At 53.9% G+C, this 22,878-nt stretch overlaps 1 protein-coding gene across 2 annotated transcripts; it reads right to left on the minus strand.

The window, feature by feature from the left end:
* Nucleotides 1–68: 68 nt before the first annotated feature.
* Nucleotides 69–22,403, minus strand: Nsg1 (neuronal vesicle trafficking associated 1). Of its 2 annotated transcripts, XM_041636326.1 has the most exons (5): nucleotides 22,099–22,403; nucleotides 21,588–21,742; nucleotides 18,394–18,510; nucleotides 7,554–7,664; nucleotides 69–1,214 (listed from the first exon to the last, which is right to left on the minus strand). In XM_041636326.1, exons 2-5 carry the CDS (start codon nucleotides 21,714–21,716, stop codon nucleotides 1,014–1,016), a joined length of 558 nt encoding a protein of 185 aa, XP_041492260.1. In that variant the 5' UTR covers nucleotides 21,717–21,742; nucleotides 22,099–22,403; the 3' UTR covers nucleotides 69–1,013. The 2 variants fall into 2 exon arrangements, with proteins under 2 accessions (XP_041492260.1, XP_041492261.1); XM_041636327.1 differs by lacking the exon at nucleotides 22,099–22,403 and having other exon boundaries at nucleotides 21,588–22,089.
* Nucleotides 22,404–22,878: the final 475 nt, after the last annotated feature.

Below are 22,878 nucleotides of genomic sequence, written 5' to 3' on the forward strand. Positions count from 1 at the left end.
TGAGAACATGGAAGAAAACAACATGAATAGCTTTTTCTATTTAATTGTCTTACACATTTACCTACTGGTGATTTTGTAAACATATACTTTAATGTCAAGATTCGGATTGAAACATAAACATACTTTTCTTACAAAGACTGTGGACTCAGATATTCTCTTTGCAAGGTGCCACATCAGCCCCCCACCAGCCATCCTGCCCCCTTCTCATAACACAGGAGTCACATCTGTTCACAGATTAAAAGCTACAATAGCCCTGGCTTACCCAAATTACATTTTCACTTTGCCCACCCAGCTAATAAAATGAAAAACCAAAACCCACCTGCATACAGGGCTGTACGTGCAAACATATTCATAACAGGAAAGAAAGGGGCCAGTGGGGGTTCTTCCTATCTAGCACATCACCAGCAGACACCCCACCCCCAGGAAAACAGGTTCTGCACCCCATGGCCGAGAGCCAGCTCCTCCCCACCCCAACCTTGTGCTCTGCTCAGTGCACACACCAAAGAGAACCTCCCAAGGGGCTGGCAGAGTTGCATCATGGCGCACACTTTTCTTTCTCTGTGCCACTTAACAGTGCATCCTGGCAGTCAGTGCTGCTGCCAGCAAAGCACAGGATCACTTAGATATGGCTATGGAGTAAGGTCTGCAGATAGCAAAGGGGCATAAAGGAAAAAAGAAACCCACCAAATGCATGACTCTGATGGCCTGACCCCTGGCATATCTAGTGTAAATTATCTTTTGACAGCATCCAGTGAATCCCAGTGAAGGAGCTAAATGAAACTCCTCAGCATGGACAGTGGCATCAAGCTCTCTAAGCAATGCTGAGATGTGCTTGTTTTTAGCCTGTGGGTGGTCCGCAGCAGGTTTTATTTGCAAAGCAGCATTAGCAAACAGAAGCAATTGCACCGTAAATGAGTAACCTCTAAATTATCGGTAATTATATTTAATGAAATGTCCCTCAAAGTCCCTTTGTTGCCTTCAAGTGACACATTGTAGGGAACCCGCCCAGCTTGCTAAGCTGACTTCTCCGCAGCTTCAGTCTCCTGCTCCGACAGCTTCTCTTCTGACAGAACTGACATCCATGGCGACACGGAGCGTGTGATGCTCTGCTTGGCCAGGTTGTAGTGGTTTATGACAGTGTAAAATTTCTCCCGGGCACTGGAGTCTTGCTCCGTGTAGTAGCTCTCCAAGCCTTCTGGAATGCACTGGGTGTTCTGTAAGACAGGAGGCCATGGATATGATGGTAGATGCAGGGGTGGCCAGCGTGTGTCTGCAGAGAATATCCCCACCCCCGAAGTAGCTTCTAAGCATCTTCCCTGAGCTTGCAGGAATAAACACTAACAATGGACAAATGAGTGGGGCCTGCCCTCTGAGAGCATAGTTGTCTAGAAGATTGGCCGTGCTGCAGTGGGCACCTGGGCTCCCGGGATAGGTGTGATAGGCAGCCTCCCTTTGCCAAGTCTCTAATTGGCTGATTCGTCTGTTAGAAGCAAGGACACTTTTGACATGTCTACAGACAATCCACCCGAAATAAGAGGAAGAGCACCAAGGGAGGATTTCTTTGGGGGCCAGTGAAGAGGCTTGCAGTCAAGCCTGGCAACTAGTTCAGTCTCCAGGACCTGCTTGGTAGGAGGAAAGAACCGGCCCCTGCAAGTTAACCTCTGAGCTGAGCCATGCACCTAGCATGGCAGAACCTCTACCCTGCCCTAGGCCCCTATTAGGCTATGTGACTAACCTCAGAGAATATGAGTGGTTGTAACAAGCAGCTTTGGGGCTAGCTCCCAAAGCACAGTGTGTCCCCACCACTGTCCACATCCCCCTTCTCAACCAGCTCTGACCGCCCAGAGGAAAAACCTCAAGAGCCACAAGGCTGGAAAAGATGGGACCTGAGCTCCAGATGAGTCCCTGCACTGCCTTCCAATCTGGACTTCTGAGACCAATAAGCTTCCCACCCTGTTGAAGCCACTGTCACTCATGTCTAGCCACCCAAAGCTTGGTATCACGAAGCCTGCTCGGGTAGGAACCTGAGACCCCACAGTTGAGTCGTGGGGAACCTTTGGCCACCACCCATTCATTATCTGAGAGTTTTAAACCCATATACTCATCTCCAGCCCACAGTGGCTTAGCAGTCTGTGCTCAGCCCATCTGTATTTCAAATGTCTCCCTGGGGAGTGAGTCTGGCATCCCAGCCAAGGCCACAGCCCAGGACCCACTCCTGTTAGAGCCCTTCTGGGTTTTCACCCCATGACACACAAGGCTGAGTTATTCTCTTGGATGTCTCCATCCCCAACCAGTGTAGTAGACAGGGAGCCCAAGATATTTGGAAGTAGCTCCTGGGAACTTTGCCTGAGTCTGAAAGCCAAGGGCAGGTTGATGGGGCAACCCAACTGGGCACCCAACCTTACATCCTGTGCATCTCAAGCCTTCTTTCCATCCACTGGCAGCGAAAGGGGACTTCCTCTTGCCTATGCCAGATCTCTACTTTACTTTTCTTTTTTCTTTTTGGTTTTTTTGAGACAGGGTTTCTCTAGCTTTGGAGCCTGTCCTGGAGCTAGCTCTTGTAGACCAGGCTGGCCTCAAACTCACAGAGATCCACCTGCCTCTGCCTCCCGAGTGCTGGGATTAAAGGCGTGCGCCACCACCGCCCAGCCAGATCTGTACTTTTCAAGCCAATTCTCTCACAGTGAGGTTCATGCCACTCAGTCCATCTTCTAGGTGGAAAAGTGGAACCTAGAGAGGTGACGAGGCTCGCTGAAGCAGATGTGAGGACCACACAAGTAAATACGAGAGGCCAGCTCTAGCTGGGACCTCTCATCAGCACCATCTTCCACCACACACTGGGCCACCCTTCATGGGTGTCAATTCCTGATCCCCCACCCAGCTCAAGGATATAAAGAGTGCGAAACAGACCTTTCTATCGTCCCCACCCTGAGGACGGTGGGTCCACCCTGCTCTTCCCAGCATCTGCCACTGGCATCTACGGTCCAGCTAGCACTCTTACGTCCCTGCCTTGGCACACTTGGCCTCAGGAGTGCAGGCCAACTCGGCTTAATCACCCATGCTTCCTGGTGTGACAGCTACCATACTGTCGCCCCTCACAACCCTCAGAGGTGGAGATAACAGCACTCGGGGTGGCTCTGGCCTGCACAGTGGGAGCTTGAGAGGATGGCACACCCATAATCCCACTAAGCTGCCAGGCTTAGTGGGAGACCCTCTTCCAAAAGAGAAAGGAGAGAGATAACTGAGGAAGACAAGACATTGACATGGCCTCCAGGTGTGTAGTCCTTTACTGAGCCAAAGGCCACTACAGCTGGAATGTAGTATCACCCTCTGAATCCTGCATCACTTGACATTACGCTGCTGCTGCTGCTGCTGCTACTGCTGCTCGGTGTGACAGGGTGGAGCATGAAGGACGCTGATGGAGAAGAAGAGGCTGCAGTCATGGAGAGCAGCCATCTGGGCATATCTGAAAGCTATTGGGGGAGGGGTCCTGCTCTTGGGGGAGGAGTGAGCTCTCTCTCCTGAGGACCCCTCCTGCAAAGAGCCTGCTATGGGTGTAGGGCCTGGACAGTGGGGAGCAGCCAGCAGGTGGCTAAGAACCTAGCACAGCCTAAGCACAGGTGCTGATTAACTTCCCTGCTGGTCCCTCAACAAGGTCACCTGGCCTCTCCAGGAGGGGCAGAGGGTGGTATATAAGGAATCCTGGTAGAGCTGCCAGCAGGCAGGGCTTGCAGATCATCACTGTGGGGGACAGGAAGGTGATGGATGGCGACAGTGCAGGGCCCAGTGAGCACTTGGGATCCTGTGCAAATATAATCACGGCTGCAGCCTCCAGGCTTTCTTTTCTAGGCTGCCCTCCCTTGTGCCTTTCCTCAAAAGTGCCGCCGCCACTGGTGAGGTAGCTGACGCTGTAAAGGACGAGCCCTTGCTTGTGGAGACCCCGGTCTCCTTAGCAGCTCCCTGGATCCTGAAGTATAAAGCTTAGAAATGCCCGCAGGCTCGCGGGAGCACTGAGAGCTAGCTCCACAAAAGCAGTGGAGGGTGCTTATCCCTGACCCTGCCCTTGGTGCAGCACCTCCCGAGAGAGCACTGGCTGAAGCTGAGTGCTACAGACAAAGCCTGGCTTTAGCGCCAGGCCACAGCCCCAGCCCCAGCTGAGATCTCAAGTGCTCTTGTCAGAGCCCCAACCCCCTCATCTTTAAAATGGGGCTGGTGTGCCACACAGCCTGGCTGCTCTTGTAGTAAGGACCAAAGTTGGCATGGGGCAGCTCAGAAAGAAGCCAGAGCGTGGCCAAAGATAGATGAAATGTTCCGAGAGCCCTCCAGAGGACAGCCTGGAGTGTCCTTACACTGCAGAAGGAAATGGCTGACCAAGTTCTTCTTGCCCGCACCACCCTCACTCTGTCCTCGACGCATATCCCTCCCCAGTCCCTGGGGAAGTGGGGGGAAGGCTGCAGTCACCATTACTCCTGTCCAGTCTGGCACACAGCACAGGACCCTGCTGGAGCTTTGCAGGCGACCCAGACCCCAGGAACAGCAACTGCTTGGCGCAGGCATAGGCATCTGAGGGCAGCTGGGAAATGGCCCTGCCCTCCAGACATTCTGCTGAAAGACGACAGCAGGTGGCGTCTGACACCTCCCATATAACATGGCCACCAAAGATGTCCAGAGGCCCTCTGAAGGGATGATGCTATCAAGAACCGCAGAAGCAGCTGGGGGCACAGATGTTCAGTCAGTACCCACATGGAGAAAGGCTCTCACACACCTTTTTTGGTCAAATAAATAAAATGCAAAGCCTAGGTCTGATGGAGGTGGGTCTTGTATCTTATCTGTTGCTTTCATTGGTTAACTAATAAAGAAAACTGCTTGGCCTGATAGGACAGAAAATTAGGTAGGCAGAGTAGACAAAACAGAATGCTGGGAGAAAGAAGCCAAGTCAGACAGTCGCCATGATTCTCCCACCCAATACAGTCACAGGTTAAGATCTTCCCTGGTAAGCCACCTCATAGGCTACACAGATTATTAGAAATGGGTTAGACCAATATGTAAGAGCTAGCCAATAAGAGGCTGGAACTAATGGGCCAGGCAGTGTTTAAAAGAATACAGTTTCCGTGTAATTATTTCAGATAAAGCTAGCCGTGTGGGCGACCGGGTGCCAGGAACATAGCCCGCCGCTCCTATTACAACATAGGTCACATAGAGGGGTGTCTTGGAAGGAGCATGACTGTCATATGGCCTAGGCCAGGGTTACTGAGGAGTTTGGACAGGGTCTCACTATGGCCCAGGCTGCTTCCATTTGAGTGCAAGGATTGAAGGCACACATCACCACCCTGTCTTCGTCTGTCTTTTACCTGCCTCCACACACACCTCAGCTTGGGCCATCTGGCTATGGTAAAAGGGCTTCTTGGTCGCATTCAGGCTTCTGAGGCCCTCCCCTCCCCTGACCCAGGCATCCTGTCCAGCCAGATTCCCAGGGCTCAGCTGGTACACTGGTACACTTAAAGAGGCCCCTAGAAAGTATATGCAGAAGAGTTGAAGAAAATGAAGGGCATGACCTAGAGCCTCTGAACCCTATTTCCCATGGGTAAAAGGGAGGAGGCACACCCTCCCCGCCTAGGATCTCTGGGTGCATCCAGGGTGAGTGGCTCACAGCCCTCACGACCATCCCTCCGCCCAAAGTAGATGTGGAATGCGTATGTCTAAACATGGAGGGAGGAAAGCCTGCCCCACCCACCCAGCATGGCCCCTTACACCTCCTAGCTGTATCACCCAGACTGCCGCCAATTAAGACACCGTTAGAGAATGTACGAGTCCACAGTAGTGCACTTCTAGAACTGCCTATGGAGTTCTGAGGACCACAAGCCCTGTAGGGCCTTTTTATCCATACAGATCCTGAGTTCCCTCCACACTGCCAGGAATCTGATCTGACGTCAGCCTGGATCCCGGCCTTCTTCTTCATCAGCATCCTTCTGCACCAGCCTCTCCCACAGCATTTAGGTTTGCTGAATGGAACCAGAAGTTTTAGCCTCTTGTGCTGGGCAGGGACCTGCCCCAGACCAGAGACAATGAGGCAGACCAGACAGGAAACCCAGGACAGCTCTGTGGCCGGTGGAGTGCCGGCCTGTCATCTGTGAACAATGGGTTGCAGTAGGGAGCTGTCTCCTGCCCATCCTGTTCCCCACAGAGGCACCACTGCTCCCTGTAATCCCAGCCTCTGAGTCACCCAGCTTTGGGCCAGGTCCTCCCACTTTGTCCCTCCTGGCCTTCTTAATTCAATCTTCCTGTCCATCCACTGCCATACTGGTCTGCTTCTCACATTGTGTCTGCCATCCAGACCCTTTCTTCCCCGCCCCACTGTGGCAAACTCTCCCATCAGCCCCTGCCTGCCTCTCCCAACCTCCAGGTGACCCAAGGGACCATCCTCACCACACCCTCTTTTTCTGGGGTCTTTGCTAGGCAATCGGGGTGCTGAGCAGGGTACAATCTAGCTGTACGCTGGCCACTCTCCCACCAAGCACACCCCAGTCTACCTGCTGTTCTCTCCTGCTCTGTCCCATGCGTCAGAAGCTGCCCCAGTATGAACCACCTTCTAGAAAGGGCAGACCCCATACTCCATGCCAAGACCTCCTCACTCAGTTTATACGTGACAGAAGGACTTCAGGAAAGCAGTCTTTGCGTCAGTGGCTCCTGGCTGTGGCCTAGCACCCTGAGCGGCCAGAGCTGTCTAATGTGGCAGGTATCCTATAATCGCTGCAGAAGGAGGGAGGGGCTGAAAGTCAGAAGCCCTGGAGGACCTCGCAGTGTAAAAGGAGGATAAGGTCCTGGCTGGAACATGTCAAATCTCAGCTCTTTTAACTTGCTCTGCCAGGGAACTGAAACTTCACCTCAGCGAAACCCAGACCCCTCCATCCAGCAAAGATCCAGGAGCCCTTCGTGCTAGCACACACGCTCAGTGCCTGCTCTGTCTCCACTGCAGCAGTGCCGAATCCTGCCCAGAACCGTTTTCTGTCAGCTGCAAAGTTCAGAACCAGACACCAGTGAGAGGGACGGGGAGCCTGTAGCGCGGTGAGTGGGCTGCGCCTCGGCTCTGCTCCGTCTCCTACCTCCACCCATCTTCCCACCCTCAGCTTTGCTTCCTTAGTCCTCTGTCCTGTGTAAAACGCATCTGTGTCAACAGCAGGCTCGTGGGAAGGAGGCATAGAAGCAGAGAGAACATTCCCATGTGTGCATAAAGCCCAGATGCCAACACGGCTTCTGCAGTGGAACCTGCAGGCAGGAGAGCCCCTCTGTGTGGCTTAGAGCACAACCTTTCTCTTGGTCACTGTCCCCTATCCCCCACCAGGTACTGGAGGGAAGTGTCAGCTGGCATTTTCTGCCCCAAGGGATAAGCCAGGGGTTTCCTTCCCAGTGACCCTCTTTCCAGGCTCCACAGGCATGGCCTTCAGCAAGGACCCTCACACACACATTGTGGGTGCACAGCCAAGGTCCTACTGCTGTAGGATCCTAGGATTGGGGAGGGAAGAGGTGCAAAGGGCTGGGGGCTACGGCCTTACCTTCAAGACAAAGCCATCAGGGCAGGAGCGGTCGTACTTGTACACTTTGTAGACGACCAGGAAGACGACACAGGTGAGGAAGGCCAGGGCAAAGAGAACCAGCACAGAGACCTGTGGGAAGAGGCGAGGAACACCTTGGGGCCAGGCGAACAGCTGACTGACCGGCAGAAGCAGTCACAACGCAAAGGCGTGTGCACCCATGGGGATAACCTTTTCTTGGACATTCTGTATGGCTTTAACTTCCCAGCACATCGGCATGTCATCTTCACGTGTTTCTAGTAGTCCAGGCTACAAGGAAAACTCTGGGCACTGCCACAAGAAGGCCTCAGTCATGGCCCCAGGCAACTTGAACCCTTGACAGAGAAGTGGGGCTGGGCTGTACTCAGGCCCCCCCCTCCCCCGCTTACAGAGCTGAGTACCTAGTCACCTAGGAAACAGCTGTTCCACAGACCTTTCCGGACACCGGTCTCACTGTGAGGACACTGCCACTCAGACCTCATGCTGGAACCACATACATATAAACAGGAGCTCTGTCCTCATCTCTGCTCTCTACGATGTTCAGAGGACAGAAATTATGCTTGGGTTTCCTTCGGGCGTAAGCTACACACTAGAATGCCCAGAGCTGGGTAGGCACAAAACTTCAACAGTGTAGGCGATGCAGGACTCACAGATGTACAAGCAATAGTGGTCCCACACCACAGATGCTACTATATTTGGACCTTGAGATGCCCACCTGGCTGCTGAGGAATGTGGTGGGGACAAATGTCTTGAGGTGACAGAGGGGTGAGGTGAAGACACATGCTGAAGGGTTTGGGATCCCTGGACATACCCCAGAAGCCAGCATGGAGGCCAGGTACCATGGATACCAGTCTGGACATTGCTGGCTTCCTGCCTCCTACACCAGCAGCCAGGAACTGTCCCCCGCTCACAACAGTGTAGGTGACCCCGCACTGGAGCTGTCACCAATCCATCTGAAGAACCTGTGCATAGAGCTCATGCATGATTCAGGAGTGAACCCCGCAGTCTCGGGGCTCAAGGCACCCATGGGGATAAGACTGGCAAGGGTCTGATGGCAGCTACCGCACAGCAAGCACATAAACTTCTGGCCCTGGGAGGTGAGTATGGACCTTGATGAAGAAGGAAACTAATGTACAGGAAAAAGGAGTAACATCCAGGCTGCCAGTGACAGCCACCTTCCCTGGCAGTGCTAGGTCCAGAGAGGCCACTGCCAGAGCTGTGGGAGGGTCCAGGAGAGACAACCGTGTCTAAACACTGGACACCAAGGCAGTGAGACTCTGACTGCTGCTCTTAGAACCACTGTCCATCTCCCTGGCTTTCTCAGGGTCCCACAGATGGCAGAGCAGGATCTCAGCCCAGGCCGCCTCACCCAGGAATCGAGCCTGCCGGGACCCCAGCCACATGTCTCTCCTCCCACAGGGATGAGCCCTGGAGATGCTGCACAACTGTAACCCAAGTACTTCAGGAGGTGCAGAAGTTCAAGGTCATTCCCAGCTGCACAGCAAATTCAAAGCCAGTCTGGGCATCTTGAGATCCTGCCTCAAAATAAAATATGTCGGGGTGGCAAGATGGTCCCAGGAGTCAGGGTGCAGGCCACCAAACCTGACAGCCTGAGTTCAACGCCAGGGCCCCCGTGGGAGAAAGTGACTCCTGGAAGTTGTCCTTTGGCCTCCACACAAGTGCTGTGACACAGTGGTGCCGCAGTGTGTGTGTGTGCGCCTTAAAGGTATTGAGAAAATGAGAAGAACGCGCTCCCAGCCCCACAGGTGTGTCCAGCACAAGTGTCTGAGGCTGGGGCCTCATTTGGAAATGAGGTTGCGTTAAGATGAGGTCATTAGCATGGGCACTTGTCAAGTCTGACCAGTGTTCTTATAAGAAAAGGAACCAAGGCAGAGACGCTCACTAGCGGGAACACCGCGTGCAGATGGCAGCTGGAATAGGGCCTCTCTAGCCTTGCAAACAGCTTTAGAGATGGCAGTAACTCCGCAACACAACAGGGGTCAGAGGTGGTGTGCACCACCACACACACACACACTTTAAGTTCGGACTTCTCGTGCCTGAGAGCATGTTTCTGAGGTTCCCCCACTTCGTGCTGCTTTGTTCTGGCAGCACAGGACTTGTGTTCAGAGCACAGGCCTGGCTCACCTCCCTTGAAGACAGCTCCCCCACACAATTGCTCTGCAGGTACCCCAGCCCGACCCAGCACTCAGGCTGTGTCTTCTCATTTTGGCACCCTTGAAGCCCTGGCCTGTCTCTGGGGCCCTGGAAGGGTCTGGAACAGCCCTGACTTGTTCTAGACCCCAGCTGTACAGGCAGGCATCAAATAAGCAAACAGGAGCTCCTTCCTAACTCCAGGAGAATACGGTGTGTCCCAGTTTGGAGACCTTCATGACCTCCCCTCCCCCACATATACATACCCATGAGACAGTTGGTAATATTCTAGAACAAGGAACAAAATTACTGAGTCAGACGTCTGCAATTCCTCCAGGTTTGGGCAGTCTCCTTGAGGCTTTCTCTACAAGGACGAGCAGATACTCTGCCTCCAGGAGAGTTAGACCTCCCTCCATTCATCCTCCAATCAACTGCAGGACAGACCTGCAGGCACAGGTGAGCCAGCCCTGCACAGCAGGTGCTGGAAGGAAGATGGTCCCAGAAGGGCACCCTGTGATTCTCGGTCTCATCTAGGAAAAGGGGGGTTCCAGCTCCATGCTGATGTTTATGATCTGCAGGGGATCACAGGCAGGCACACAGTGGGCACACCAGGCCTTTAAGCTCTTGCTGCAGCCTCCATGCAGAAGCTAGAAAACCATGTCACACTTGGTTCATGACAAAGGCCCGGATGTCAGAGGGAGCACCTTCATTTGGGTCATCAGGACACCAGAGGAGCTAGGCACCAGGAACGGGCCATGAAAGAAGAGAAATGGAAGAATCTCATGATGATGACCCAGACCAGACAAAACCAGACTCAGCTGTAGCTATGTGTTAACACCACAGGAGCCCCATCCAGAGCAGTGAGAGCAAATATCAGGGGTGGGAGCTGAACATCAGAACCGCTTAATGCTGCCCAGGTGGACGTCACAGGCACTCACTTATGGGGAATTTTGTCCCTGTCCCCTTCCCCTCTCCTCTCCTGTCCCCCTTCTCTCAACGTCCTAGCTGCCATGAGTGAGCAGCTCGGCCTCACTAGACCCTTTCCTTTACGAAGTTCTGCCTCACCACAGCAAGGAAGGTGCACCACCCGGCAGGCTGGCACGGATGCCCTGGAGCCCCACCACAGGGCAGGCTGGCAGAGACCCAGGAGTCCCACCACAGGGCAGGCTGACAAAGGTGCCCTGGAGCTCCACCATAGGGCAGGCTGGCACAGATGCCCTGGAGCCCCATCACAGGGCAGGCTGGAACAGATGCCCTGGAGCCCCACCACAGGGCAGGCTCACACACAGTCTGCCTTGGCACCTAGGCCTCTGGCACCTAGAGCAGACCCAGGCACAGCATGAATATGGCTTGCGGGGGTCCAGGCATTCTGGTTTTATTAAATATTCTCACACAGGATGGAGCTGTACCCAGTGCAGCTTTTCCCTTTGTGACCTGGGGAGGCCAAGAGAGCCACAGGCTTCTGGACAGGGTGACTCCCACCCTTCTCTGGAGCCAGGAACAAAACCCAGAAAGTCCTTTGACGAGAATTAAGTTGACTCACAAAGAGCTACCCTCTGGGCCATATCTCTCCCAGGGGACATAGTGCCTGGGTCTATTTTTTATTTGGAGACAAGGCCTCATTAAGTTGCCCAGGCTGGCCATGAACTGGCAATCCTCCTGCCTCAGCCTCACAATTGACTGGAATTGCAGGCTTTGTCATGAGGCCCACCTATTGCTTTTGTTTTCAATCTGACAAGTGTGTGTCGTATCAGAGGGAGAAATGATATAACAGGCGTGTATAACAGACAGACTAGGCTTGTCTTCAGACCAGGGCTGTCACCATTTTCTTTTCTCATTCTTCTTTAGGGAGGGGCCCTTGAGCCCACAGTGCCTCAAATCAGAGATCCTACCTTCTCCCATCTTAGGAATCCCAAGGTATAAGGGAACCTTCTCAGGGGACCTGGCATTAGCCACCCAAAGTGGCTCCATCTCAAGAGTTGGCCGAGCAGTCATGCACTTCTACGGCATCACCCTGGAGTCAACTCAGAACAGGCAAAGAAGAAGTGCCACCGAGAGGCAGGACAGAGGCAGCTCTGATCACTTTGGAGACCTCCTGGAGGAGCATCGCTCTCAAGGGATAAAGAGTTCACTGGGAGGTGAGAGAGGAGAGGTGAAGATCAGAGAGGACAGCCCTGTCAGAACCAGGCAGGAGTGGGGCCATGAGCCAGCTGACCCGGCTCTCCATTGACACACCAAGGAACTGGAGTTTAGACAAGTCCTTGTGTGGCAAGTTCCCAGGAGGCAGGTCAGTGTTGCAAGGCATCAGGAAAATGCAATCATGCCACAAGGAGATGTCACGTCACACCCACAGCAATGGCTGTACCAAGTGCTCGTGAGGCAACGCTGGAGCCCTGAGCATTGCTGATACAGCAAGGAAAAGCGGTGGCCCTGACACAGGAAATGGTAGCAGTTCCTCAACACATAAAATACAAAACTGATCATGGCAACCAGCAATCCTACTGCTGGGCATGTACCTCCAAGAAAAGAAAAAACAGGTCTTCCAACAAAAGTTGATACAAAGAAACACTGCACAACTGCCAAAAGATAGAGTCCAAAAGTGGCTGAAGTGGATGCAGAAAGTGTGGTATGTCCACACAACGGACGATCACTTGGCCTTCAAAGGGAATGAAGTGTGCCAACACGTGCTGCAGCAGACGAACCTTGATGGCGTAGTGCTGAGCAAAAGGCAGACAGGAAAGGTGCCACAGTGTATCTGTTCTGTGATGTGTCCAAAAGACGCACACTACAGAGCTGGAAAATAGATCAGAGGCTTCTGGGGGCTCTGGGAGGACTCGCTGCTTGACGTATCCAGATCAGCTTCTGAGATGATAAGATGTTCTAGACAGTGGGGCAGTGGGCAACTTGGTGACTGTTAATATCACTACACTGTACTTTGAAATGGTGAGTTTTTAATATGTTATATTACCACTTTTTTTAATGGGCCAGAGGAGGAAGGCAAGAGTCTGGGGTCACACCCTGAGCCCCCTATCCTACTCACCTCATTGGGATTTCACTCTGAGCCCCCTCTCCTCACTGGGATCACACCCTGAACCCCCTCTCCTCATTGGGGTCACACCCTGAGCCCTCTCTCCTCACTGGGGTCACACCCTGAGCCCTCTCTCCTCACTGGGGTCATACCCTGAGCCCCCTCCCCTCATTGGGGTCACACACACCCTGAGCCCCCTCTCCTCATTGGGGTCACATTCTGAACGCCCTCCCCTCACTGGGGTCACACCCTGAACCCCCTGCCCTCCCTGGGGTCCCACCCTGAAACCCCTCTCCACATTGGGGTCACATCCTGAGCCCCCTCTCCTCCCTAGTCTCACCTAGGGATGCTCTGACTTGGGCAGACTCAAAGGGTGTGACCAAGTGAGAAGAGGGCGCTCAGGTGCCCTCAGTGGAGCAGGAAAGGGGCATTCTTGGTGCTTAGACTGAGCTTGGTTGCCAATTACTGTTCGGCATCATTGCCCACTTAGCCTTTACCACAGTGCAAGAGTTTACGCATGCAAGGCCCTGACTGCTGCCCTGTTCTCACGGCCCTTCCCACTAGGCAGGAGCTAGCAGAATCCCAGCAGAGTCATGCCTAGCCCACCAACAGGGTCAGTGTCCTAAGATGTGGGTCTGAGTCCTGCCTTCACCATCACAGACCGACCTTGGGACTACCCCTTAATGAGGACAGCAAGGTTAGTGGTCTGATGCCGCCACCAAGGGCAAGGAAAACAAGGCTCACGAAGGCCCCAGGCTGCCGAGCAGGTCGATGGAGCTAGGTCACTTACTGTCTCCATCTTCCATCCCTCAGGAGGAGGGGGGAAGGAGGAAAGAAGCCTTTTGCTGACTAATGCAGTACAGGGAAGGGGAAAAAAAAAACTCTCAGAAACTGAATCCTGAAACCTCCAAGTGTTTACAGAGCTAAATATTTTAGGTACTACACAGAAGAGAACACAGACACATACCCCAAGGTGATTCAACCTATATCTTACCTGAGCTGGGATGAAGCCCTTACTCCATAGCTGGGCCCAGAATCTGCAGGTTCTGCAGCTGCAGATGTGGGTGGTCCCAGCTGCAAGTCACCAGGGTACTTAAACAAGTTCCCAAGGTCTCCGTTGCCACCATAAACCAAGACCCTACACACGCTCTAATTGGATGCAGGAAAATTGCATCACCGTTCGTAAACAGTTAATAGGTGTGACTTAGAACCTGCCATGGGGATTATTAGAGAGTGTGGAAAGCAGGCACACAGGAAGCTCAAGGTCATTAAGGATGCGAGAGAGAGAGAGAGAGAGAGAGAGAGAGAGAGAAAACAAACCACCCACAGCATCATCTGCGAGAGCATGCTAAGGGACACGTCCACTGCAGCATCGACTGCCAGCGTTGAGGACCATCCTTAAGTGGCCTCTGCTAAGATATCCTCCCAGCTCTCCACTGACCTTCAAAGGCGACCATGTGCAAGGCTGGCCTTAGAACTTCTCGAGGCTAGAGTGGTGGTGGTACCAGGGAGGGGTGTGGCTCCATCACAAAACCCTTAAACGGAGGGTGTGTGTGACCCCAGTCAGCCCTCTTCACAAAGCATAAAGAGCCGAAGAGAACCCTGGCAGAATCCTCCCTGAGCCTGCCTCATTGTGGAGCATATGTCTTCCTGGACATTAGGAAGCAGACCCAGCAGCCCATCACACACTGCCTGAACAAGTAAGTGGGAAGACACGGGGTTTGTTTTTTTTTTTTTTTTAATGTTTAGGTTTAGTTCACTTGAGCAACATCTTAGCCTGCATTTTACTCTCAGTGTAAAAACACCTCTGATGAATTAAATGGCTGCTCTTTCCGTTGACTCAAGCCTCATTGGAAGCCTAGGCTTTTGGCTGCCACAGGGTGATTCATCCTGCTATCCCTGTGTAGCAATCTTACAAAGTCTCCCCCCCCCCCCACAACACCAGCTGTTACCTAGCAACCAACCTAGCAACCTCGCATCCAAGAGATTAATCCTCCAGTGATAACCACTATGTAATATCCAAAAAGACACTTGGTTTCAAGGGTGCCCTCAGAAGTTAAGAGCGATGGGCACACCTTAACAATACAAATAAAGGACAAAGAGGCTCGCAGGTGCACACGACTTGTCTGTGGCTTCAGGGTTTTAAAAGGCAGACTCTCCCTCCCTGGGTTTGCACACATGCAGAGGAAAAGAGCCAGACCCCCATCAGAATGGTGTGCTGTTCCTACCACTGTGATTAATCTCTGGTGGGAGGTTCAGGGGTGGGTCCTTGATTCCAGACAGACTGTTCTTTCCCCCAAACCCCCATGTTCAGAAAAGACCCCGAAGGCTTTAACTGACCGATGCTGTGCGCAGAAGTCACATGTGTGCACTCAGGAACGCAGACCAAGAGAACTTCCCAGAAGGGTGGATATTTAGCATTTCCAAAGGGCACCAGGCCTCCAGATGTCTCTGCCACTGTATCAGACCATGCATGATCAAGAAACGCTTAGACCCTCGGGAGACATTAATCCAGTCGCAGAGCTGGCGAAAATGCATGTCGCCCGGGTGCAACTCCCAGATACATGGAAGGAACTAACATTTTCTGGTTCCAAAGCATCTCGGATCTGACCAAAGCAAGGGTCAGCCCTCAGTGCTCCCCCCCCCCCCCAGGCTGCTCGCCTCAGCCTCCTCAGAGAGATGCCACCCCGCTTCTACCCTTTCCTGACTGGTCATCCACTGACCCTGTGACAGCTGTCAAGTGAGCACAGCCCCATCCCTGACCCAGTAAGAAGGCTCGATCCGGAGAGCTGCCTGCTGTTAAGGAGCCCACAGGGACACCCTGGAAACTGTGCCAGGGCCCCTCCACAGGAGTCCACCAGAGTGATGGATGAGTGACTCACTTACTTAGCCAGTTCCTCCTGAGAAGGCAGTAAGCGCCAGAGAGATGGTATCAAGGACTCTGACGGTGCCAGCCTGGGCCGCTCATGAGTGCTGTGTGCACACACAGGCCCCACACCTTCATTTTTGGCCAATATGCACGTCTCAGGGGGCTCCTATGGCCTGGTTTCCTTTTCAGAGTCATGAGCCAGATCAAGGGGCCTTTGCTTCAGGAGACCACTCTTCAGTACCTGCTTGGGATATCAAATCACAGGACCCATGCCCAGAGAGAGGTGTAGGCTAGCCCAGCTTCTTAAAAGAGGACAGCTAGGGGGTGGGGCTAGAAGGACACAGAAGTATGACGTGAGAGGAAAGGGACACTGTCAGGGGTATCATCTGACTCGGCCGCTGGAGCAGGAGGGGGACCTGGGTTCCGTGGGAAACAAGGCAGCAGTGGTAGTTCTGGGGCAGGGTTGGAATCAGCAGAAGAAAGGGGTGTGGTGAGATGTCCTTTGCAAAATCACAGCCTCTAACGCCACAACCCAAGAGCAGGCTTCCCAAGAGAACTATGGCACCCTACTCCCTGAAGCATTTGTGGACCCAACAAGATTTAAAAAAGCTTGCTTCTGGAAGTGCCACCTCCTGGCAGAGGGCAGCAGGGACCTGGGGTAAACTCATCTCTGGGAGCCTCAGTGGGGAAGACGAGGGAGGGACAGATTCCGGCCTAGGGCTGGAGCTCAAGTCACGGGCGTTCATAATGGAGGTGCTGGTTTTAGAACCAGAGATGAGGGGATTCCCAGCCATCCTGGGGTGAGCCCTAAAGGAGCTACAGAAGCGAGGCTTAGGGAAACACCTGACAGTCACGTGAGACTGGGCAAGACTGCAGCGCAGAGCAATCCTCGAGTGGGTCCCACCTGTATCCAGTATCTTCCCAGACACCGGAGATAGCAAGAGAGGTGAGGCAAGCCTTCTCACACCGGCAGCCACCCCACTGGGATGGCAGAGATTGCCTGAGGTCTTCCTGGATCTTCTGAGCCCCAAGGTTCTGGGCAACAGAAACCAGGTAACCACACAGAGGCCCAGCATGACTGCCTAGGGCCCTGGGGCCAAATGTGCGTCACCTGTGCCTTAGGCAAGGGACCTAGGGACCTGCCTCAGGTGAACATGTGAGAAAAACACAAACCAACAACACCTGGCACACAGAGACATTCTACAGATGGAGAAAATATCGGGGTACCACACTACTCACTGACCTAATCTGGTGACGGGGACAAAAGCCCAATCAGACATGAGAAACCAGGCCACGTTCAGGCTAGATGACATTCAGACAGCGTCACTTTGACATTCATGTCCGATCCTGCACCTGATCTTAAGTACCCATAATGCTGATGGGCAACAGAGGACAATCATGCTGATCCCAGAGTGGAACAGAGATGCTGACCTCAAGTTAATCCATCTTAATACTGGCCATGGACCTCAAACATGTTAACAGCCAACCCCTGAGCCAGGAAGAGCGGGTCAGCATACCCGACACCCTTCCATGCCCACAGAAATGCAGACACAGACCTCTGTACCTTTTCATCCCAGGCCCCTATCTCGAAAGCAGTACCTGTTACTAGCAAGAAAGAGGAAGGAAGCTGGGAGGGTCAGATGAGCTTCCATAAGCAAACACCAGATTCACAGAGGATAGTGACACTCATGGAACCCATTGCCCCAGGCAGACCCAGACAGCAGACAGAAGCAATAGGAAGCAGAAGGGATTTGTACTCAATAGTCCTTGAAGACAATCGGTTCTTCTCGATTCCTTGCAGCTATGAACTGGGGCTGGTGCCCAAGTCCGTCTTCTACGGTTCCCATGATCACCCAAGAACCAAACAGAAGATAATACAGATGCTCTGCCATGTGCCAAGAGTGGGTGGGTATGTGCCTCCACACCCATGAATAGATTGCTCACACATCCCAGTGGGGAGAACCATCCATCCATCCATCCATCCATCCATCCAGGACCACTATTCAAGGTCTGAGGATGTCTTCTTCCAACTAAGGGCCCATTGGCCATGATTTTATTTTCTCCTACATTTTTCCTGAAAAGTGAGTGGGGCTTCCAGAATACCAACATCCCAGCTTGTTCCTCAGCAGATACCACGTTAGAGGACACACACCATTGCTGTGAGGAAGGCTCCTCCCACCAGGGCTCACCAGAACACCACCCCTTTCAATAGTCATGGCCAGAGGAAGCAGGAAGTAAAGAAGGATTGGAGGTCGATCACATGGGCTTTGCAGCCAAGCAGACTCTGGTCACAGCTCCATCAAGAAAGCTGGGACCAATGAGCCTGCAGCCTCCTCCCCATTCTCGTGAGGTGGGAAGTGGGAGAGGGGAGCCTGCACAGGCACCGGAGGGTCAAGGGGGCATGACACAGACCCCTGCCTGAATGGGTATAAGTGCCTTAGGGTGTCTGCTTCCTTCCTGAAACCGTCAGGCAAATATTTTGATGTTTGGCAAATGTCTGTTCATGTTTATTGCCTTTGCCTAAAGGGAAGTTCATGGATGAGTTTTCCCTGTTATAAAAATAAATGGTGTGTGGTTATTTTGGAGGATGAAGCAAAGAAAAAAGGAGGGGGAACTACACGGAGAGCCTCCAGGTAGGGAGCCAGAAGCTGTTGGGCTTGCACAGCCTGGATAAGTGGAATCACATCCTGTTCCTGTCCCTCTAAAAAGACCTCTGTGTAGCCTGGCAGGTGCCTCCTGACCTAAAGATGGCAGCTCAGCCTGCAACCACTCACCTTAAACCTCTCGGTGACCCCCTCGGTGATGCTGACAGTGAACTCAGCTATCTTGGGAGGACGCGCTTTCCCCTTCTTGCGGTCAGGTTCATATTCAGTCTTAGTTTTCACAACAACCTTGGCCAGGAAACAGAGAGGTACATGGTCAGTGAGAAGCCAGGTGTACTCGGACACATCTGCCCTGAGCAGGTGAGCCTGGGACTGTCACGTTCCGAGGTACCCACCATTCGTCTAGGCAGTGAGAGCAGCTTCACTGAGAACATCACGCAGGCACTTTCAGATGCACTGCCTATTCACGGTCCTATGGCAGTCCCAGGAAAAGTACAGAATCGGGGAACAGAGGCGTGATGCTCACTGGCCAAGGCCACAGAACTAGTGGCTGGCAGACCAAGTACCCATGGCAGCAGAGCCCTGATCCAGTGGGGAGGATACCTCTACTTTCCTACTGGCTTTTCTGTGTTGCCCACCTGCTGGACGTATGTGTCACTGAAAAAGACCTGAATACAACAGGCTAGCGCCCAAGAACTAGGGACTGGGAATAAACTGATCTGGGGAGCCTCTTGGATTGCACAACACTGAAAGGTCTCCCTGCCTTCCCCTCCACTCTCTCTCCTGTGAACCTAGAAACCCATTCATCTGCCCCGTACAGACTTCCCTGAAGCCTTAGCAACTTCATCTCTACTGGGGACCTCACGCTGCATCCCACAGGGACATTCTTATCTTGGCCTCCCCGGCCCTATCTCTGTCAGGGATTCATTGCCTCTCTGATTCCCTTGGATAGGGAGAGTGAGTGAGGTCAAGGAGGTACTCACCTCTAATCCCCAAACTCACTCACTCCCCAGAGCAGGTGCCCAGCAGTGGCTATGGGACAGGAGAGAACCAACCCCCACACACTTCTTTTGGAGAGAGTCTGTCTTTCGTTGCTTCCACGGACTGGGAGACACTCACTTGCCCTGACAGTGGGATGAAGGAACTGAGTGACTCAGGACAGGCCCCAGGCAAGTGACTGGAGAACTCTCCATTCCAGCCCTGACCTGTGGAGCCAGCCTCAAGAGTGGTCATGGTGGAGAAAGTGCTCTGTGCCTGGCATTGAGCCAGGGAGCCCTGAGCGTCAGCCCGTTCTGTCAGGCTTCACTCCCGGCATGCCACTCTCCTGAAGCAGACAGAGGGGAGGGGCGTGCACCCCTTGAAGGCATCACCTTCCCACGGCTGCACTGAGCACCGCCCTGCCATCCCCACAGCCCACTTGCACCCTGTAGCCTTGTGACCTTGAGCACACATCTGGACCACTCCACGTACTAGAGGCTTTTTCATATCTTAGCCATGACCTGGAGGGCATGAGGCTATGTCATCCAGAACTGTGAAGGTGAGGACATCTGGGCCACCTGAATTCAATCTGCATCTACCACTGGCTGACAGGTGACCTTGGAGAGGCCTTTTAAACCTCTCTGTCTTCATTGCTAAGTCTGTCGAACAATGGTGATTGCCGTGCAGCAACACGGGCTTGTTGAAGTTCAACCTATGAAGTGCACAGAACAGGGTCTCAGGTGGCAAGTGTACCTAACCGATGTCAGGCAAGGCTCCTCCTGATGGGACTGGCAGCCCTCCACACTAGGGCATTTTCTGGTACACAGAAGTCACATCCCCCACCTCCCTGAATCTTGTCCAACTATGAGAGGTGTCCAGCTGTAAGCAGGGTGGACTAAGTAACGAGGCTAGAAACTTCCATACCCCGGAGGCTAGTGACCTTCAGCACCATGACCTTGGGTGCATTAGGTGAACTCTGAGAATCTGTCTCCTCCTCTGCGACTTTGGAAGCCTTCTAGCTCAAGGACCTGTTCCCACAGGAATACCCTTTTCTGGAGCATTCCCATCAGTTACCCCGAGAGAGAAGAGACTCAGTACCTCACAGAGTCACCTAGCCCAATCCCGAGCAACAGGGCAGTTGGCAGAATGTGGGTCCTGCCTGAAGCCCTCCTCCTTGTGGCTGACCATGCCAGGCAGTTCTGGAATGGAACACACTGAGGGCAAAAGAGGAGGCTTGGGCCAAGTAAAGGGAATCACCTGATAGAGGTGCCGCTTCAGGACACAGAGTTCCTGGCACAGGCCGCTAGTCCTCCTTGGCTGGCTGTACCAAGGCAGGAGGGGTAGGGGTACTCATGACCCAACCCGGACACCCACCATAGTGTGGAGACCACTCAACAGCCCTGCTCCTCCTAGAGCTGTGTCAACAGCTGTGGTGTGGGGTGCACCCCTATGATCGCCCCTTCTCAAAATGAAAACACATGCAACCCATCCTTTGCCTGCACCCCTGCCCCCTCCCCCCCAAAAAAACCTAGACTATAGAATTAAGGGGACAAAATCAGTTTGGGAAGCTAAGTTTGGGGATGCAAGAAGACCCATGGCAGAGCCCTCCTACACCCCATTCTACTAGGGCCCAGTGACTGCAGAGCCCAGAGTCCAAGCCTCTTTCTCTGAACGAACTGAGACAATAAATAGAAAAGCATGTGGGAATAGTGAGCAAGCTCCTTTGTGTGGAGGGACTGAAGATGCGGGGTGTGTGGTTTTACATTCGCGTGTTGCAATGCCATCTTAGACTTTAAGGACAGAATTTGTTTTTAAAGGTTATGGCTTGAAAATATCTTTATGGAGCAATGATATCCCACTGGATGTAGTGCTCAAGAGGAGAGTCTTTAAGTCAGAGGGGAAAAAACGCACCAGGGTAAAGATGGTCCTGCTTACACTAGCTTGGTGAGCCCGAGCTCAGGTCTGGAGATTTTACAAAAGGAACAAAGAGGAAAGGGGCTCCATTCCTGAGCACATATCCAGTAAGGCAAGTGGAGCTGAAACCGCACCACCCCAAAAAGGCTTAAGGACCAGCTCACCCCTGACCCCCCAGGCTTTTGTACCAACATGAATCGCTCCTCATTAGACTCCCCCCAAATCAAGAGGGGGTCTTTCACTAAGGAATCCTGCCAAGACGAAGGTGTCATCTAAGGCAGGGGGTCTCCATCATCACCCAACCCAGAATCAGAATCATGAGGGTATATGGTGCTCACCTTGTCTTCCTCGTCTTGGCTGAGCCCGCCCCCACCTCTCATCCCTAACGCGCACAAGGCGTTTCTTTTGTTTCGGTTGCAGCCGAAGATTTAGGGGTGCACACCCAGCAGCGCGGGAATGTTGGGGGCTCATACCTTATCCGGGGGTGGGAACTGCAGCTGGTTGACATCGAGGGGCGTCATCAAGGGAATGGTGTCGAAACCATCCTCCAGGAGAGGCTGCTTGGTGCCCTTCTCTGCGAAATTGTTCCCCAACTTCACCATGGTTGCTAAAGACACGAGGCTGCGGCCTGCGGAGGGAGGACCCGGTGGGGGTCAGGGCGAGCGGCAGCCGGGGTGAGGCGGGGCACAGCCAGGAGGACTCGCACACCCACCCGCTGTCCCCGCCTGGTCTCCCGAGAGAGGTGGCAGGGACGCGGCGATCGCAGCCCATCAGAATCTCCAGGCTGTGTACTGATGGGCATTTCTAGACTTCCATCCCGCAGAGCACCGGGCTCATCACAGAGGGGCGAGGGAGGGAACGCAACCTGTGCCCAGGCTTTCCGTACGCGTCCCCGGTCCCGCCGCGCTGGCCTCCTGCGCGTCTCCCGGGGCCCTCAGCGTGAGAGATGCTCGGCCGCCCGCCCCACTCCCCACCCGCACTCACCCCACGCCCGGCTCCGGCAAGTCTGGGCTCCAAGCGCGCTCCGAGGCTCCGCGTCGCCCGCTCCCGCGTGCAGCAATGGCGGAGGCGGCGCCGCGGCCGGAGGATCAGCGATTGGGTTCTGCGCCTCCCGCCTCCGCGCGCCGCCTCCTTCCTGCCGCTCCCGGGGGCCGCGCGCGGGAGTGCGCGTGGGGCCGCGCCGATGCGCCTCCGCCTTGACGCAGCGCCGCCCGCGCGCGGATCGGCCGCACAAAGGAGCACGCGGTTGCAGTGGAGGGGAGGTGTCCCCCGGGGACCCCGCGCGCTACCAGACCCGGGGAAGGAGAACCTGAGGTTCCAGATGCCGAACAGGGGGATACCCCGGCGGGCTGCGCAACCCTGGGGCGGTGGCCGAGCACTGGGCGGTCAGGAGGGAGGAAGGAAAGGAAAGGGACGCGGAGACGCTGCAAAGCCAGCGAGCTCCAAAGAAAGGAAGAGAGGGTTGCTGTCCAGGATGAGGATCCTGAAGAATGACAAAGGTTTTCGGAGGACAATGTGGATGACAGACCTAGGTGGCCCTTAGTGTGAGGCTGGGTGGCAAAGAGATAGAAAATGAGGGCGTATCTCTATAAAAAAGAGGAAGGCTGGGGATGTGAGGTAGTGCTGTCCCACAGCTACGGATGCATGCCTGGGGTGTGGAGACAAGAGGACAGGTGTTCAGAGCTTCGGTGTGGCCAAGAGAGGCAGGCTAACCAAAGCTGTCTGCGGAAGGGACCTCCCCATGGCAGCCACAGCTCACCTAGC

The sequence above is a fragment of the Microtus oregoni genome, unplaced genomic scaffold (genome assembly GCF_018167655.1).
Source record: "Microtus oregoni isolate MIOR12 unplaced genomic scaffold, Mior012 000049F_ref0000343, whole genome shotgun sequence".
In the NCBI taxonomy this organism is placed as follows: Eukaryota; Metazoa; Chordata; class Mammalia; order Rodentia; family Cricetidae; genus Microtus; species Microtus oregoni.